General features: G+C 36.7%; 1 protein-coding gene across 5 annotated transcripts in view; it reads left to right on the plus strand.

Annotated features, from left to right (window-relative positions):
- The window catches only part of ASB5 (ankyrin repeat and SOCS box containing 5), a 34,277-nt gene that overhangs the window by 10,270 nt on the left and 3,415 nt on the right, over window positions 1–20,592 (plus strand). For 2 of the 5 annotated variants that reach the window (XM_059817585.1, XM_059817586.1), the window contains 4 exons: window positions 16,512–16,591; window positions 17,701–17,808; window positions 19,379–19,529; window positions 19,665–19,799. In XM_059817585.1, coding sequence (XP_059673568.1) covers window positions 16,512–16,591; window positions 17,701–17,808; window positions 19,379–19,529; window positions 19,665–19,799 — 474 coding nt within the window. Of the gene's footprint in view, window positions 1–7,549; window positions 7,815–13,169; window positions 13,238–16,511; window positions 16,592–17,700; window positions 17,809–19,378; window positions 19,530–19,664; window positions 19,800–20,592 lie in introns of those variants that run through there. The other 3 variants (XM_059817589.1, XM_059817588.1, XM_059817587.1) reach the window with 3 other exon arrangements.

Consider the following 20,592-nt stretch of genomic DNA (forward strand, 5'->3'; position numbering starts at 1 on the left):
TCGCAAAAGTCAACATTTTATTAATTTCTTTCTTTATGGAAAAAGTCATAGCACATATATGTTTATTCCATTTTAATATTCTGTGCCCTACAAACTGACCTACAAAAATGAACTTAATTGCAAATTAACTTTGGGTATAATTAGCTCCTTAGCAGGCTATCTGCAGTGACAGTGATCTGCACAGTAAGATTTCTTCTCTCACTGTATTTCCAGACCTGTGAAGAGTTAATAACTCAGCCTTTTGTACAGCTGTTGCTGGATACAAACCAAAGGATCAAAAGCAGCCTCTAGACTCTTCCTACTATACCAACTAGCTGGTCATATCGTGAAAGTGCTCTGCATATACAAGCGCTGAGTTGGAGCGTCAGCTGAGTTTTATAGTTCAGTTGCTCTAGGATGAGGTGGTAGTGCTGTGGTATGAAGTGATTTCAAAGTGTAAATGTCTATCAGATCTTAAGAGTTAATTCATTGTCAGGTGTTTTGGGTCTGTAAGATACAAACTCTACTGTCAAATACTGGTAAAAGCTAGTTTGTATGGAAGAGTAAATACTTTGATAATGCACATAACTTTATACAAGGAGGTATAGTTCCCATTCATAAACCTTTTTATAAGGCAAAAAGAGTATATTTTATCAAAATTAAACCTGATACTTGGCAACTGTCAAAATGCTTTTAGCTGCAAGCAGATAGTGGTATAGAGGAACTTTCTTATGAAAGAATAATTTTGCAGAAGTTAATACAGCATAAACGACAAACAACTAGTCATGCACTTAAAGATACCTGGGGTCTGATGCACAAGCTAAGTAGTTCTGACAACATAAAATGCTTTTTCTTTAATATCCTATTTTTTAATTATGTCAACTCTCTTTGCAAAAATTTTCATAGAATATCACGTTATGCATAACTATTTTAAAGTAATATTTGGAAGTTATTTGAAAGCAGAATTTGTATTTGTAGTATTTGAGTATAGCTTCTCAAAATACATTATACTGGTTTTGCAGAACTGGAGAGGTGAATATACTCTGATTTCTTCTAAGTTCAAAAAGAAAAGTCAATTCTTGTATGAACATAGCAAGTTCTAAGCTACCCATCTTTGCTATATCTGCCTTGGCCAGGCATGGTAGGAATGCTCAGTATATTAGTTATTCCTAGTTGCCCTAAATTAAACCATCCATGGCATTGTGGTAGTTCAAGACCGGAGTCCTCATCTCCTTTCAGGATTATGAGACTTGCAAATAGTATAAAGCCTTCTGTTTCCTTCTTTTTCTTGTACACTGCTTGGGTGGACCCAAGAAACAGGTTCAATAAATACAACTCATAAATAGGAAATAATGCTATGTTTCACTGTTAGAGATCTGCTGTTTGGAAAGTTTGATTACATTTTGAACTGTAGTGAATGATTAGAGCAAAGTTTTCCTATTATTTTATTCTAACGAGTTGCAATTGATAATGTCACTCAGCAACAGTTGTTAGGTAGGGAAGATAGGCATGAGGCATTTTCTCAACTTGCATTCCACAGAGATCACAGTTCTATTAATAAAAGCCATATAAGACCTCTACTGGCTTCCTGGATACAATAGAGATTCATTTAGTAATGATAGGAATATTGTATGGCATACCTATTCACCCTACCACTTGGTGTAAGTCACCATATGTAGCTTTTGTTTTTCATATGCAGCACGTAAGCTAATGGTGTAAAAATGCTTAAGATAGTGTGAATGTTCTTTTTTGAAAGTTCAGAAGGGAGGGTTTTTTTGACGGAGCTCACCACCTTCTCTTATATGCTAAAAAACTCTGCCTAGTATGACAGATAACTGCCAAAGAAGAGTCATACTTCAAAATAAATCTCAAGAAGACACTTGCATAGAATGAAGCAAATGACACCATATATCAGGAAGATACCAGAACTGTTCTCCTCTGAAGAAAATAATCTACCTTAAAGGGATTTTGGTGAGAGTTATATGGTGCAACTAGACTGACATGGCCAGAGCCCTGACCTGTTTGCAGCAACAAAAAACAAGCACATCTGTTGGGAAGCATTGACTTTTCCCTCACCTTAAAGAAAATCTTTGAGGCTACAGAAATTTCTAGTGAATATATCGGCTGGAGCCTGTTTGCATACTTGCTTCCCTGAAAGGAACTGAGATATCCTATCATGTGGATTCCTTTGTGTTTGGTTTTTTTTCCCCCACTCCTGTCTGTATTCGTATGTCGGGATCTCGTTGAGAAGAGCATCACTACAAGCTGTATTTCATGATCAGTATTGTTTATGTGTGCCTCCTTGAAATGTGTCTTTTCTGAAGATAGACCTTAATTTGTCACCAACCTAGGTCCTATTGGCTTGCTTGATGTGCACAGTCTTAAGTTAACTCACATGGAAATCCCCTTAAATTGATTTCCTTATTTTTCTGGATTAAATGAATAATAAGCTTTTGAACTACAAACAAGTACAAAATGAAACATTGTGAACTCTGATGTAGCTTAAAACCTGGATTTTTAAAGGTGCATAGCAATAAGACTGAAAGATAATCCTGGAGCAATCTGCCTGCAAGGCCTTAAAGACAACTGTTGTTAAAGAAAAGCCGTTAGGAAACTCCAGTACTGGATTGGGGCAAGCTCAGAAATGCCATCTGCACTGGTCATTTTTGCAGCAGTGGGGTGTAAAGCAACAGGGGAGGACCAAAATAGCATAGCTCCCTGAAGGTGATGTTCCTCCCCTCAGCCAGGGTTCTGCTATTCACACTCCTCTCTTGTAGGGGATGTTCTCAAATATTTGCAATGCAGGCAAGCAGCGAGTGAACTTCTGCCAGGACTGGATGATGATGGCTTTGGGGGAATGCAGTACATGCCTAAGTGCTGAGCTCTGTTCATGATTGCAGCAATGCTGGCTGGTTGGTCATAAATCCATTATGGCATGCTGCATCTGTTGCACTAGTGGATGTTACTCTCTGCCATGTCTAGAGTCTTTCTGGCAATAGATACGTCTCTCTTTATGGCTGTTCTTTCATGGTAATTGGCTGAAGATTCACTCTGTAGCGCTCTACACCACTCCCATGCTGACTACTGGTTTCATGCCTTGTGTCTTTCTTTTGTGTCAATATCTGAAGCCCAGGCCTGCTTGGATTTGGCTAGATTCATCAGCATGACTGCTGTGATTTGTTTTCCTTTAGCCCACATATTAGCAACTGTTCTGTGTTACCACTGCCTGTCTGCATGAAGAGGTCTGGCGGGTACACATTGCAAATCCACAAGCCAAGAAATGTAGTAAATGTATCATTGTTCCGTATTTTACTTTAGTGGTGGCTGAGACAGAGCCTTTATCATATCAGAATTTTAAATCTTTTCTAAACTTTCCATTCTGATTCCCAGCATCCAAGGATGCAAGGCCTAACAACTGTAAAAATCTCAGGGGAAGAGGTAGGAAAACTACTAGCCATCTATGCTGTTGCTACCTTAATAATAATAGTAATATGAATTTCCAGCTAAGAGACAGTGCTGATACTGTATAAAGTGCAGGAGCGTGTAATAAGCTTTTTTAGTGCTTATAGTGGCATAGAGAAATGTCAGTTTATGCTTAAATAACTAATGACGTTTTAAGTATTATCTACATATCTGCTGGCATTTGTCAAGATGTGGAGGACAGAGGACTGGTTGGTGACATCTGGGTAATGCCTAAGCTTCCGGTTGACTGTTAATGACTTAAAATATCATTGATCCGCCATGAAGTATGGCTTGATGCAAGAATCTGTTTAAAAAAAAAAAAAAAAGAAGTTGTTCAAGTACTTTCCCTGTCCTGCTGTTAGAGCTTTATCACTGTAGTTTCATGGCACATTTAACTTCCTTGGTGTTGAGCCGGCACTGCAGGATGTAACTGTGGCCTTTTAGGATACCATGTTTTTGTTGGTTACCACGTTTCTGTAATTATTTCTAGAACTTGCTTTGTCTTGGCTTCTCCTACAGGGAGGAGTGTTCAAGATCTCTGCTGGTTAGTTGCTGGCAATGTCAAATGACAGGCAACTCTTGAGGTGCTGGCACTGACATCTAGGGAGCCTATCTATTGTTTCAACTTCATGGCTGTAGTCTATGGATCACATCAGCAGGAGAAGGCGATTTCTAGTCCTGTTCCAGAATTCAGTGTGGCAAGTTTCGTGCAATCACTGTGACCCCATAATAGTCCTGGTCATAAAGTAGAGTGAATCTGAGAGTACAGAACAGTTTGGGAAGCGAGGTGGCTAACCTGAGGAGGGTTGCACACAAAATGCTGATCTGTGACGTTTGAAAATAGTGCAATTTTGTCCAATTTTTCCTAAGATAAATTGTTGCTATTGGAGTTTGGACTGTATTGCATTGGGCTGCATCATGTGTTGAAAGGTGCAGGGGGTTTTTTATCATTGTTTTTCTTAACACATTTTTTGTGTCTTACCACAATTACATCTTTGTTGCCTTAAGAACAATGTTCAAAATAGAATGCAACAAAAATTTCTTTCCATTTTCATTCCGACCTGTTAAGAACTGCTGCCCCTGTAAGCTCAGACCTATTTGCTGACATAGAAGTGTTGAAACTGTACTGACATTTCTTTTTATAAAAATTTGGATAAAAAAGATTGTGAAGAAAATTACTTGAAAGTTTCCTTTAACAGTTTTTCCCCTGGGTTATAGAAGTTGAATAGAATTAAATATTAGTGGAAAGCAATGCAGTGGTTTATTTAAAGCTTGTCTGCTAAATTAAGTCAGAATTCCAAACTCATCAGCAAAATCCTCCAGTTTTCTTACTGTGAGACTAGTGTTTGCCCCTTCCTCTGGCTGCTTTTTTGCAGGTAACTGCATTGCTTCTGTGAATAGCTAGAATATGAATACTGTCCTAATTGCTTGTGTACCAAGGCAGGTAGAGTAATGGTGTACTGTATTTTCTACATACTTGGATATCTACTTAGATTTCTGTTTTCTGGTGGATTTTGGAAGTGTTTGAGTGTCTTCTATAGAGAAAAATCTGAGGAACAGAATCTGAGTACCAAGCTTAAGTAGTTTCAAATATTAACAGTTTTATTACCTACTGAAGTCAAGAGATACTGATTTTTATTTTGTAGCTAATGTAACCCAGTGCATGGATGGCTGACATGAGGAAGATCACATAGCAATTCCATGTCAGAGTTGGAAGTGAAATAGTGAGTTCTTCAGTCTTACTCCACGGTTTTAACTGTATGTTCATCCTCTCTTTAGATCAACAACTCAATTATATTTTTAATACATTTCCAGTTGATTTCTGATGTTGGTCTAGCTTTCACTTTTTTATGTACTGTTTCAATAGGACTTTTGAATGGCTTTTGCCTGGAGGATGAATAGTTCTGCCTAGCAGAATTTAGTGCAAAGTTGCTTCTAGAGCCCTGAATGGGACAAGCTTTACCTTCTTTAAAGCATGAAAAAAGATAGTGCATGTTTTTATGCATCACATTCTGATGTCCTCCAAAGTATTGAAAGTAACTTAATGAGTGGCAGGTGTCTATGGAATACAGATACTTTTCCTAGTACCCTTGCCTTGAAGTGTAGTCTAGATTTTGGGGGTAGTCTGACTCCATTTGGTAGCTCATTGCTTCCTTTGGAGTTCTCTGGATGAGAGTGAGCACGTGTTGTTGACTCCCCTTAGAGTTTTCCTCTTTGAAGCCATGGCAGCTGTCTGTGTATCTGCTGGTTTCCACACTCCTGCATGTCACGCCTCTGAGACTAGTAAAAGAGAATAATAAACAGGGGCGCTGGAATATTTGTGGCAAGCAAGCTGTATGAACTACTTCCAGGTTTGTACCACTCCTCTAGAAGGACCCAGCTTCATTCTCAGCTGACAGCCTCACCCACAAAACTCCTACAAAAACATGTACGTCTTGTCTTCCCAGCCCGCTGTCAATCCCTGCCCTGCAGTGCAAAATGCTTTGCTAGATCCTGATCCTCACCACCTTCTCCTGAAAGTCCTGGGATTCCATTCCAAATGGGAAGGAAGTATAAAACTGAGATGAGGCTCAGTGCCATGGCAAGTACAGAAATTGTCATCAGTTATTTCTCACCTGGAGAATAATGGTGATGTCTTCCTGATACAGACACATGTTTACACGTCCTTAGTAAGCTTTCCTGTTAATTCATCTTGCAATATTTCTTTATTTGATGAAAACACTACAATTTAACAAGTAAGTCTAGTATTAAAGTGATGTATTTATAATGTGCCCTTTTATAATCAGCCCTTTAGCGAAAGCTCTGTTCAAGACTTACTTGCAGAGTCTGATTGCTAGATGTGTAGAAATGTTTGATTTCAGTCTGTGAGATATTCTGGTTCATTCAGCTAGATAAAACCTGAAGAAAACAAATTTCTGAAAGCAGCATAACAGCTGGAAGAGTGAAGTTTTGTTTTCTCTTGCGAGGATAGCAGTAGCCCACCTGCTTCTGTTCTGTAAAGAGTGTAGTGCCATTCCAGTAAGGCAGTTCTCATGTGCTGTAATTTCAAGGTGAAATTTGCAGCTGCTCCTTCTTCATCCCCTTACCCTACCTAACTATAATCTTGCCTCTGATTTTCTCATAAAGAAAAACAAGAGGGATATAGAAAATTTCATTAAATACCTGTGTATTATTTCAACATCTTAGAGATTAATTTTTGTCAGGTACCTGAAAGGAGTAGTATTAATGAAACCCAGTAATGTTAATTTCCTTTTAGCAAGTTTACAAATGGCTAGTTTTTATATCAGTAGAAGAGGATAGTGAAGAAATACTAGAAGGAAGTGGCAGGGAGGTAAAGACAGCATCTGAACATGGTATTTGTACAGAGAAATCACTGTCCTCTTTATCCATGCTGGAATTTTATCGTGGATTGCTTCTCCCTGCAGATTTCTGTGGTATTGTATCGGTGTGATACATAGTAACAAATAAAAAAATTCTACCACTAGTTGGTTGCTCTTGTTTTTGTTACTATTTAAAAAATATATTGACTTGTGCTGCTTCTGGCAAGACTACAGTCTTACTTTCATAATGGGATCAGACTTTCAAAATAACCAGTGAAATTTTTTTTTTTGGTAGTCAAACCATGCTTTTATTTATTCAGCATGTAGTTTCTAGTTGGCATCTGTAGTGTACCTTGTCCCCTATTTAAAGAAACACCTAAACCACAAAAAAAACGCAAGTGCTTCGTAATTTCATGGTTCTGAATTCCAAAATCTCTCTTAACTGCAATTTACATATGAGTGAAGCCTGACGCAGTAATAATTATTCTTTCTATTATTAAAAGAATTGCCATTCTGACAAAAGAGTTTTGGTTTTTCTGGTTTAGGTTGCTTGTTGTTCAAGCAACAAAGCATTGAATACTTATGCTTTAAGAATCTGTTTCTTTTTTGGTTAAATGATTAAAAAATTAACACCTTCTTTCCATTTAAATCATGTAAATAGTTAAGACTCATGCTGTAGCTAAGCTGATTCTTTCTCTGTTTTAAAAATAGAAAATGCTAGAGCAGTCCTTCCCTTCCCCCACTACGTACTCACTAGTCCAAGCTAGTAAATGTTGCTGAATGGATTTCAGTGTTGTAGCCATTCTACAGTAAGTACAGCAAGATCCTTTGTGAAAAAGCGTAGGGAGGAAAACAGGTAGTAGAAATCCATTTGTGGATGTTCGTCAGACCAGAGTACCTGCACCAATGACAGACAGGCTGTCCTCAAGAAACAGATAATGGCAACAAACACTGCTGTTCAGAGGAGCCAGAATCTCCCCAAAAGACGGCTAGAAAGTATAGGGGAGTGTCCTGCGAAACGAAAAGCTAGCTGGGGTATTCTCACCAGCCAAGGTTAGTATAGCAGCCATTTCAGAAACCGTGTACTGAAGTATGCTAAGCTGACCCAATTTATGATGTTCTAGCGCTAAACTGTTTTGGGTTTTTTTCCTAGCTGTAATATAAATGCATGCTTATGTTAGTGGCACTTTATTGTCTTGCATGGGTTAACACAAGGGTGTTGAAGCTATTTTTGTTCTTTCTGCACTCTAATCAGCTGATCTAAAATACCTTTTCTTGTTTATCTGCCCTATTTGTTTTATGCGAGTGTTTAAGGCTTGACGTACTCTGACTTTTGCTGTCCTGTCACAAGGTAACTGGATACTGAGGGCTAATTGTTTACGACAGGGAACAGGGGACTGAAAGGAGGGGGAGGAGTAAACTTTACATCTAACTTTGTAAAGAGAAGTTTATAGGTAGCTGAAATAGGAGGCAATGGAGGAACTACAGGTGACAGAATTATTGTCCTGTACTAAGATACTGAAGACAAAGATATAATTGTAAGGGTTTGCATAGAGAAGTACTTAGGAGGTATTTAAGTTGCCGGGCACTGACATTTTCAGCAATGAGGAACCAACTCTGTTATCAAAGAAGTGTTTAGGACTGCTATTGTCTGTGCCATATTTTCCTAATTTTTTCATAATACAAGTGTGTATAAGGGAACTTTAAGTAATTGTGAGGGTCTAATAGGAATTTTTAAAAAGAGTGATCATAATTCCAATTGATATTGACCATATCATAAGGCTTAGAGTGAAATAAAAAAGAAAATAAGGAAATCGAACTTGAATTTCTTGATAATATGGTATCAGATTAAAAATTGGCAGTGTTAAAATAGTCAAGGAAAGGAAGAGACAGGAAAGAGAAATTTGATATATTGTGCATAAAAATAATTATGAATTCACAGTGTAAAACATAGCTATATGTTCTAGGAATCCGAGTTATTCTTAAAATACCTTTGCTAATTTCCACTACTGCCAGTTTTAGAATTAAGCAATATTCAAGAATTTAAGCAACAGTTTACCATAGCTTCCCAAATAACTGCTTGAATGCAATGGTACTGTAAGCTTATTTATTCATCAGTTTTAATACACAGTGTATCTTTTACCCTCATATTGTTCACTGTTTGGGCTAAGATTTCTGGATCTATAGTAACTTTTATTTATGCACATTTCAGCTAGTTAGGTCAGTAGTTCCTAAAAAACTAGGACGTTCTCCCTCAGACTGATAAACTTTTGTAAAACTTCTTTTCAATGTAAGCACTAACTGCTCCTTGATATGGTTCAGGGTTAGGCTCTTTTGCTATTCTTATAAAGAAATAGCCACAGTTAGTCAAGTTTTGAAAATTTCAAAATCACAGTAAAATATGGAATATAAAATTTTCTGAAGAATCCATCTTAACACGGTCCCGCTACTTACAGCCTCTTTGTTGTTGCCAAACTGGGTGTATATATTTATTGATGGACATCTTGAAGTACTGAGACTTCTGTTGCAGTTGAGGCTTCTGGTTGTTGCAGTTCACTCGAATAACAGGTATATAAAATCTGAAGGGGGCTGTCTTCTTCCCTCTCTATTCCTGTCCATGGAGGTATCCAAACCAGGCTTTGTTCTTCAGGCACCCTTGCAGAGCAAAGGAGGAGAAAGTCACACTGCCATGCAGTATGTAATTAAATATGCAGATCGGAAAATGGACTAAAAGTGATGCAGGGGATGGAATATGTCATGATAAGGTTTGGTAGAAGGGTGAAAGGATAGTCAGGCTAGGAAAAGGTCTTCAGCCTACTGGCTTGAGGGACCACAACCAGGCTATTTTAGCAAAATCTCCTGGATGTGGCAAATATCAGCACACTAGGCCCAGCTTTGCTGCCCAGCTGGGGACTGCTTTGAAGGCTAGGGATTAGGCCATGTGCTGCATTCACTCTCTGTCAGGCTGGGAAAGTACTGAGAATACTGAGCACAGCTTCCAGTCTGGATTAAGGCTGAGACTTCATCTGAGGAGCAAAAGTATTCCAGAGGGAAGTCCTCCAGAGTCTGAACTCGGCTCAGAATGTCCATATGCCTTTTCTGTCACCTACTAGTTGAGAGGGCCACTGAAAAAACCTTGCTTTGTTTTAGCGACTTGTCCAAGGAAATAATAACAGCCTAAGAGTACTACCAGCCGCTCCATGTACTCAAATCAGATCTGATGTGGGTCTAACAGATCACTGGATTTAGAGCTTGATGTGATTTTACACCTTGGAGCTCCAGCTAGGGCACACAGAGTTTGCAAGCTACTTTCAGCTAGAAAAATATCCAGCCAGTTGTTGATCCTTCAAGAAGATGGAAGAAACAAACTGTGCATGAGCAATGGACAGGGGCGTTGTTGCTGTGCTTTCATGTGACGGGAGAAGGGGCCTGACACACTTCTTGCTGTGTGTGCAAGGCCCAGCACGGAGCCAGCAGCGACAACTGCTGCTGCCGCTGCCATCGTCATTACCATTGCCTTCACGTAGCATAATGTTGCTTCTGTTGGGAACCAAGCGAGCTGTGTTTGGATATTGCTGTTGTGGTTTTTTAGGATTTTTAATACAGTTTAGTGGCTCATGTTTCTGCGTGAAAAGTATGTTAAATTGCAAAGCCAAAGCACTCAAAATTGAGGGATTGTTAAAAGTAATGTTGCCTGTGCCACACTGATTTGACCCTGTAATGCATTATAACCCAATATTTGACAACACAGCCAAATGCTGTACTTTTCCACAAAGCCCCTGCTTCCTGTGATGTGCAAGATTGATCATGTTCTGAGAATGAATTAGGTTTATACTCAGAAAAAATACACCCTATGCTTTCCTGTATGTTGCAAAGGTGTGTAGTGAATGGTAGGAAATTAACATTTTAATGTCCCTAAAAGCAAATTCTGTTCTTGTCTTTGCTGTGGCACCTGTGTGTTTTAAGACCAGTCATCTAACCTAAAAGTTTCTCAACTGATCATGGTTATTACTATCTAAAGCTGAAATTTCAGAAGCTCAAAGCTATCATACCCGCAATTAAACTATGCTTTCAGTGTATACTCTAATGCTTAAGTACTTGGAAAAAATAAGCTGTTAGATTTTTTTTTTACAATTTAAGCATTAAAACACTTTGTCTTTTGGTTCCCTAGTTATAAAATAGTATGAATGGATGATGTTATGAAGATAAATTCAGCAAGGGTTTTGAAGCATTCTTTTCTTATTGGGAGAATACCATGAAAAAGGCAGTACAAAATTAACAATGTTATAGTCAGTTTACAGTCTGGATAGCATGTTTTAAAGAGCGAGAGATCCTATTATATATGGAGATACAAAATAATCTGAATGCTGACGCATTCATTGAATACAGCACCTGGAATGGCAAAACTAATGTGTGGTCATGTAATGTGGGTGCATTATAAACAGAACTGTGTGGGAAAATAAATTTGGTTTGTATGGTTTTCAAGCATAGGAAATCATTGGCATTTGCATTTGGAGTGAAATACCCAAATTTTGAAAGTCTACATTATGATAAACACTGGAAAGAATATTGGTTTGAATCAAGGTTTCATTTTTTTGTATGCAAATGTTTATGTATTTATGTGTATATATTTATATGTTGTTATAATTTTCAGTCAAATGAAAACAGATTATTTGAAATACTGAAATGAAATATTTAAATGCCACTTGAACTACATCTTCTCTCTCAGACATATTTTAATCATCTCTAGCCTAAATTCTGATTCTTTTGGAGTTCTTCAGTGTTGATCATTAGAATTTTCATTTGGTAAAAATAAGTGGCTTCTGTTTTGCTGGTCATATCTAATCATAGTAGTTAAGCACCACAGATGCATTTCTTAACTTTTAAATCATTGATTTAAGATTCTTTTCAGTAGTTTTTAACATCAAATATCAATTAAGTAGTTGACACACTTCTTTATCGTGCAAGGGCTTTAGACAAATGGGTATTTTTTTATAGTGCCAGAGTAAAAATCTGTTAGAACTTAATTACATATCCAAAATATCAGGCAGTTTTAACAACTAGAGTGAAGTGAGTCCATTGATCTTGGGGCTATAATGTTACAGAGTTTTTCTGTTATAGTTACTGATCCTGTCTGTTGCTTCAGTTGCCACAAACTGAAACACTCAGAATACATCTGAAGGGATAAAAGGTAACAGTATGACCTTAATACATAGCATTTGATAGCTTTGCAGAGATAAATATTAGCTACAACACTTTCTAAATAGTCTGTGTTTCTCATCTCCCAATAATGAACTGTGGCAGGCTTCTGTTTTCAGTTCTTCTCTGATGATACTGTTTCTTCTGAGGACTGGGACACCATCTATTTACTCTTAGAGCAGTATTTTTCTAAAGTGCTGAGCCCTGGCATAAATCTCCCAGTGAAGTAAGTGAGAGGACTTTCATTCATCTCCAGTCCTCCTTGTTTTCAAAATCCAACTTTTTAATGTACCTTTTATACTGTTGTTTTTTGGTTTTGGTTTTTTTTTAAGACTACACAAATTTTTAGAAATAAAAACAAAAGGATGGGATGACTGGAGTTAATGACTTTTACAAAAATATCTTTACTTAGTATTTTACTATTATGATCATAGCTGCAGGAATGACTTACAGGTAATTGCAGGTAGATGTAAAGGAGTGAAGTCTGTAGGAAAACATGAAGAAAATAATGGCTTAGAAGTGGATCAAAGTCAGAATTGCAAATCCCCATTTTTGGGGATTTTCACTGCTGAGAATAATTATCAAAACCCCAATTTAACAACCAAAGAATTGTTTAGAAGATAATTGAGGCAATAGTGAGCTGCTAAAAGAAAAACACAGTTCAGCGTACGGATCAAAGAACATTTGAAACATGTTCAGAATATCTTTGCTTATTTCTTTTCTAAGTATATTATAAGTAAGTAGTAAAATAACATATGAACATTTGGCAGTGCTTCCCTTACAAATCTATGTACTAATACTGATTTTTGAGGATACAGGACTATGTGTCTCATTGCATGAGGTTAAAAAAGGAGGAGTTTGTCCTGCAATTCTTATTCAGCTCAAGGTTCTCTTGATTTCACTGTGAGTTTCTCTTGTGGTGAAAGTCCAGTTAATCTGTCTTGGAAGGCAAATGCACAGATACTAGCACTTTGAAAAGTTGTTACGTTAAAAAAAGAAATGTGAAAAATGAACAAAAATGGCCACAGTTCTTTAGTATAAGAAAAGAAACTGGCAAGTTGTATATGCTCGTATCTTCAAAGCTGTGTTTACTGAAGGGTGAAAGTTCATATTGCAGTGAGCTGCTGATCTCCTTCCAAACATAGCTGGAGTGTATTGAGAACAGGCCCAACTAGCAAGAACAGATTTTTTTGGTTTTTTATTTTCCAGATTGAAAGAAATGAGTAGGATTTATAATTGCAATTGGCTGGAAGTGCCATGGGGAGATGGAGATTTAGGTATTGTATGATATTTCACAATTTTTTTTAAATTTCGCCTGTTAATACAGTGGATATATAATACAGTGAATATACTTATATAATATAAATATAGAATAAATAATATATGTATAATACAGTGAATATATTTATTCACTTTCTTGGTGTTTACAAAGCAATGTAGGCTGCCCTTCCTGGTAAACTGTACACCAGAGAACTTGGAACCAATGTAGCTTCTAAATATAGTTAGAGATAGTTTGTATTCAGCATTTGTCAGAGACGGCATCAGTAGGGAATTAATGCATTAACAGTTTTGGAATAGACTATGTTCGCTAATACTGCTGTTACAGACAACAATGAATGAAAAAATGTCCCCGTTTATATTCTTGTTAATGCTTTCTAAGTGAGAGACATAGTGAGTTTGTGGATTAGCAGAAGGCAGCAATCTAGACAAAAAATTGATTTTAAGACACCCTTGATGTTTATTTATGATACATATTTATTTTGAACATATTCTTGTCCCGGTGGTATTTAATGATGAATTACTATGTTTCTTGATAAATCAGTTGGAATGTGAAAGTTTTTTTCCAAACTTGGTTTGCACAAAATATTTCTGCAGCATTTTGCTTATAGATTTTCATTTCTAGTAGAGATGATACAAGCATTTTGTATTTAATGGATTTAGAAGAAACAGCTAGCTGCTGGATGTCCCTACATGAAAACAGGGATATAAGGTGGGTCTAGGCGCAAAACAGAGCTCACAATGGGATCTGACAGACATTCTTCTAAGCAATCCAAGAGGGAAGGAGGTGAAGGAAAGAAATGTGGAAAAAATGTTGCTTTCATATCCTACCTGCATTTTTGTTCTGTTTAGAGTTATATACGGCTACAGAAATGTCCAAAGTGTGAGTGTATGTAATGGGCATAAAAACTTCATGACACTTATAATTTTATTAGATTATTTTCTATTTAATAGTTAAGTGTCTTTTTTTTCCTGTTAATTTAGGAATAGGATAAACTGTCAAGAGAGAGAAGTCCTTATCTGTAGAGACAGGGGGGACAAAATTTCAAAAGCAGCCTCTAAATACAGCTTTTAATTATTTTTGAGGAATACTTTGCAGCTGCCAGCAGAAGAACTTAATGGATCTAATTCATTTGAATTAGAACGACTTGAGTGCTGGTTCAGATACTACTACGGAAGAAGAAAAACAATGGTCGAAATTATCATAGTGATTGCACACATCCAACCTACAACAGGCTAAATATATCTGAGCTTATTGGGATGACAGAGAAAATATTGATGTTTTGTCAAAATCAGTTCACTTTAAGATTTCTGAGCTCAGTTTTTGTAGTATAATACCCGTTAAAATCCCAGTCACTTTGTTCACTTTTTTAGAAGTTATTCTGACTAGCAATAAGAATTGCAAAATACTACGTTTAATAAGCCAAAGTAAAAAGTATAGGGAACGATCTGTGTGCATGTACATACATATGCACACACAGATGATCAGAGCTTAGTGCAAATAATTCTGAAAGAGTATTGGAAGCTGGATCTTGACTATGGTCCATCTACTCCCAGAGACGAAAGAGTGCAAGGAGCTTCACAGATACTGGATACTCTGACATAATAGAAAACTCCATGCATTTTTCAAGATCAGGTTTACAAAGCTTTAATCTCCTATATTTTAACTTCTGCGATCAGCTTTATATAGTCTTATGATAATTTAAATACTCAGCTGTGCTTTTGTTTTGCTAAGTTTTTGATCTCAATAGCATCCAGTAGTGCTGAGTTCCACAGTGTAGTTATACGTTCTGTGAGAAGATAGTGTCTTACATCTGAGTAAGTTTTAGTTTTATTCACTAACACCTCTAGGAAAACGGAGGGTTTGTCTCAATTTCTATATTGTGCACTATTTTGTATGTGTTTAACTATGCCCTCATTTCTTTTCAGGTTGAGCAGTCTTAATCTTTTTGGTCATTTTTCATGTGATTTGAGGGGACTGTTTATTGTAACCAAAAGTGTACTTTCTGAAACAGGCTAGTGGACAGTAGGGGTCCAATAGGAAACAGAAACAAGGTCTGTTTCTAGTGAGTAGTTACCTTAGAGCTTAGACTGATGATTGCCAGTGGTTGAGCAGCAACTGGCTTTGCTGCTCAAAAAAAAAGTCCTGTCCATTGGAAGGGACAAAGTCAAACACATTTATGCATTGGAGATTCATCTGCCGTTGTTACCAATTCATCATACTTAGCTAATTCTCTCTACGTTTCTTCAGGGATTTTGGGGGGCTTGATATAACTCACACATGTGATTGTATTAGCATTTTTACAGTACTGGGGATTTTGTTCTTATAGGAATAAATATCAGTAATTGATAATATATTTTGAAGATGGTTCTTCCTTGCCCAGTCTCTGAAAACCTGATTTGCAAAATTTATACAATAAATTGGTATCAGCTATGCCTGCAATGCTGTCTGGCTAGAAGGGACCTGTCAGTGGCCAGTCTTCCAGAGGGAAGAGCAGGTTCTTCATCACGAGCCACAGGATGACTCTGGGACCTGGATTGGGAGTTAAGGGGTGGGTATGTGTGTGAAGGCAGGGTTGTTGTTGGGTTTCTTTTTTTTTCCCCCTTTTTTTGGGGTGATAAATAAATGAAAATAAATGCCAAACCTTTACATTAAGCATATCTAACTGTTTTTAGCCCTAAAAGCCTAATAGAATGATGACTTAGACTTAATATTGTATTTCTACTATAGCAATTCTTTTAGTGTGATTCTCGCTGTATTTCTCTCCTTGCACTTGTGTAGTAGCTGCAGATTAATCTCATCATACATAAGGATTTCCATATTGATTTTCATATACATCAGCTTTTTCAGGACTTTTTCAGGCAGGTTTATGTCTGGTTTAAGTTCAAGTATCAATTTGTTGAAGTCTACAAATTTCTATATGCCAGCTGCAAAAATAAGTTATATTATTTTTTTTAAAAAATGAGCAATGCAAAAATAGAAGTTGGAAATATGGCAATTGATGAATTTATTAAATCAGATTACTGAAATCACTATATCAATGTTTTGTTCTCTGTATCACATAATAATTTATTAGAGAGGTTTATGGTTAATAATAGAGCAGTTTTTATTGTCTAGAAACTGATAATTTGAAATACAGTCTCTAAAGAGAAAAAAATAATTTCATAGGACAGTTGACTTCATTCTGTGCATTATATTTTCTGCTTTGCTTTATGCATTCCAAAATCCTTCTAATTCATATGGTTTACTCAATAAATGTTGTTATTACATAGGTTCTTGGGCAGATCGCTCACCTCTGCATGAGGCAGCCAGTCAAGGACGTCTTCTTTCTCTAAAGACTTTATTGTCACAGGTGAAGGCTGTGTTCTTAAAATTGCTTTCATTTTTAATGTTACTTAATTTCTCAGCATAGCTTATTAATGCAGATTTAGTATGCTTTGCTTTGCTTTTTTCACATGAAGTTTTCAGAGCAATACACATTTAGGAATTTTTTATATGATAAGAGATAAGTTAATATTTTAAATATTTTCTCTGTATGGTTTAAAACTTCCCACAAAAAAAATTTTTACCAAAGCTGTATCTAAATGTATATCAGTCTTCCCCTCTTGCATGGTATAAGTCAATGTAGTTCTGCTGCTTTAAGCTCCCAGGTAAATAGAGCTAGTCGGGAAGATACTTGTTGAGGGGAAGAATCACTGAAAGATTCTGGGTTTTGCATAGTTGTGATTTAAAAAAAAAAAAAATAAATTTGTTAACAGCAAAGGGAGAGACTATAAACTGCTAAATTTTAATTTTACAGTATTGTCATATTAGCTACTACAATACTGAAAAATTATACTGTAGAATACATCTGCTCAAAGCCAATAGATGCAATTATTAGTTCTTAAGAATCAAACAACATCTACTGCAGAAAACTTCAAGGGCTTGATGATTTTATCAATCCAAGAAGTGTTTTCCTTGCTAAAATTCATGGCTTTAGATATTTCAGACCTTAAGTCAAAGAATCATAGACTCACAGGACAGTTTAGACTCAGGGCCTTGTTGAATTTTAAAGATCGTCAAGAGTGGAGATGTACCAACCTCTCTGGACCCCTGTTCCAGGGTTTCAGTGTTCCCACAGTGAAATTTTTTTTCCATATATCTAATTGGAATTCACCATGATCCAACTTGTGTCTGTTGCCTTTTGTTCTACCACTGTACATCTCAACAGTCTGTTTCCATCTTTATACCCTCTATATCCTATTCCTATTCCTGATTTAAAAAAAGAGCTGACAACTTACTTTTATTCTGTTATATACATTGATTGATGAAAGATTCCTTTTATGCTCACTGAAGATTAATTTATTGCAAGTAGAATTTTAAGCCTATTTAGAGTATTGTAAACTATTTGAACAGTAGTGTAAGGAAACAACTCTTAACAGCTTTTGTATGATCTTTATATGTCATTCATGTCTTGTTTAGGGGTACAATGTAGACACTCTAACAATTGACCAAGTAACTCCACTTCATGAAGCCTGCCTGGGAGATCATGTAGGATGTGCAAGAATCCTTCTTGAAGCAGGAGCAAATGTAAGGGTTGTGGGGGTTTTTTTTGTATATGAAGTCCCATGCTAACCTTGGTTTAACGGAGAAGGATATATTCCTTGATTTTTATTTTTTTTTTTTTTTTGGTATTTCTCTCTACTTACCCTATTGATTGTGTTGATCTCATTTAATTACAATAAGCTGCCATTTGAAACCTAGAAAAGGAAAGTGATGAGTCAAAGAAACAGCATTAGAGAGATGTAAGATTAAAAGAAAAAACCCAACCAAACAAACCACGGAATTACATCTGTAAAAGTAGATATTAAACAGAAAAACAGTAACAGGGAAAATGGGAGATGGGCAGACACTGAGACAGAGTAATGAATTGGAGAGAATCTGCTAGCAGTATGTCACCAGCCTTATTTCTTCTCTGAATTTCATTACGTTATTTCTCTTCTAAAATATGGGATGCATCCCTCTCCTTTACTGGTTTCCTCTTGCTTTGAGTGGCTTACAGGAGACTGTTCTTTTAATCTCCAGAATGTCTTTTTTCACACTGCACCTGTATGGTCTTAAGATTCTTTGGTTCGAGTAAAAAAAAGCACTGGCTCTTCCTGGCACAAGCTGTCTATCTGTTATCCCAAAACAAAAAATGGGACTTTACAGGCTGCTTTCACTACAATCTCTGCTGGCATCAGAGTTCAAATGCATAGTTTCCCAAATCTCTCATCTTTGTGATGTAAATATTTATAGTCCTTAAAATTCAGTTTTGAGAACCATGTAGCATATGTCTGTGTTATTACAGAAAAAGATACATAGATGTTTCCAAACCCAATTCCTCTCCACTTCAGCTAGCCCAAGGGTTCTACAGATACAAAACTATAAATACTGTAGACAAAACTGTAAGAACAAATATCATTTTACTATGTGCATTTTTTTAGTACTCTTAATTGTTTTGGTGGGTTTGGGGCGTGCATGGAAGAGGATAGGCCAGAGTCCTGGAAGGAGCCCTCTCCTAATACCTGTGCTCCTTCCTTTAATATTACTAGCCCCCACAAATTTGGCTAGTTTCTCTTCTCATTCTCTTCTCACTGGGACTATTCAGTTAACCAGTGAGGTGGCAAGGTTGGTATTAAAACAGTGAGCCTGTACTGTCTCCATCCTGTGAAATACCACTCCAACCTCGAGATTAAAACCACGGAAGACAATAGCAAATAATTCTCACATGTGATATGGAGTTTGCTTTCTTGACAGAGCTGTGGAGAGAAGGTCCCTGTTATTCCATTACTACACAAAGTGTAGATTTTCTGTATCAATGAAACATGCTAAGTGCAATGACTTTTGAAAATTATTTACTGCCCAGATGTTAATGTGTGCTCTTTAGTATTCCAGGTGTATTTTGGTTTATTCAACATAGTTTAACAAGAATAATAGTAAACTAATATCAACTGAGGGGTGTGGTAAGAGGAAGACAGTAGCACAGGGACTGGTCAGTTAAGCTACGTTATTCTAACCAGTAAAGTTTTTGGTATTTTAATGCGATTTCTAACTATATCCTGTTTAAAAAGTTACCTTTCTTTCAATTCTGTTCTTAAATGGACTTTATATATCCTAGGTAAATGCTACAACAATTGATGGAGTGACACCTTTATTTAATGCATGTTCGAGAGGCAGCGCGGCATGTGCTGAACTCCTGTTAGAATATGGTGCCAAAGCTCAGTGGGAGTCCTGTCTTCCGTCACCAACTCATGAAGCAGCCAGCAGAGGTAAGAAATTACCTGCTGAACAGACATGGAGCAGTTGATTAATGTCTCAATAATAGTGTTAAGAAATGTGTCTGGTTTTGTCTATGAGACAACTTACTGAAGTCGAGCAAACTCTGTCATGCTTTGTACTGACAGGTCACAGCGAATGTCTGGAGGTACTGATATCCTGGGGTATAGATGTCGACCAAGATCTTCCCCATTTAGGAACACCTCTGTACGTAGCATGTGTTTCACAGCAGATCCATTGTATTCGAAAGCTTCTTTATGCAGGTATGTCATGATTTAAATGAAAATATTACTAGTTTGTAAAATAAGCATACTGTACTCACCTTTGATATGAGCTGTGCTCAATCAATGAAACTAGAGCTTGCAGGGCTCTACTTCTAAGTTTATTCTGTGATGCATGTTTTCTTACAGCTTACTATGTCTTTCATTTTTTGTGGCGTAGCAAACATATGAGGGAAAAAGGAAGCAAGACCAGTAAGAATGGATGTTTACAATTTTTAGCACCTACTACAGCTTTGTAGATGTTCATTTTCTGTAGGAAAAACAAAGGTAAAAAAATCAGCTTTGAGAAAGGAATTTTATGTAGTAATCATTGAGTTTTCAACAGAACTTCTTTAGCAATGTAGTCCCACCCTTTTTCATTCTTCAGCGTCTTCTGATTGGTCTTTTTACAAGGCAGAGAGGCTGAATTGCAGAGAGAAGAGGTAAGGTAAAAGGCATTTGATCCTAAATTTCACGTTATTTATTTAATCAACGGGAAAGAGATGTTGGAGGCTCACTCTGTTTCAGCACAAGTCCAGGGATGCAATCAGCATAGCTAAAGGATTATTTGCTGTGTTTCAGGTAATGACATACACGGCTTTTGTGTCTCGCAGTACAATGAATGAAAATGTATATATGAATAATTACAGACTTGCCATCATTGCACCAGAATTGTTTTTCTAGTTAATTGCAGGTTATTTAGAACTTAAGCAAGCAGTTAAACTGTTTCTTGTTAAGTCAGTCTCCTTGTATGATCCTATGTTGTGATTTTTGTTTAAGAACTGCAGAAGTATAA

Source organism: Gavia stellata, chromosome 5 (genome assembly GCF_030936135.1).
Source record: "Gavia stellata isolate bGavSte3 chromosome 5, bGavSte3.hap2, whole genome shotgun sequence".
Classification (NCBI taxonomy): domain Eukaryota; kingdom Metazoa; phylum Chordata; class Aves; order Gaviiformes; family Gaviidae; genus Gavia; species Gavia stellata.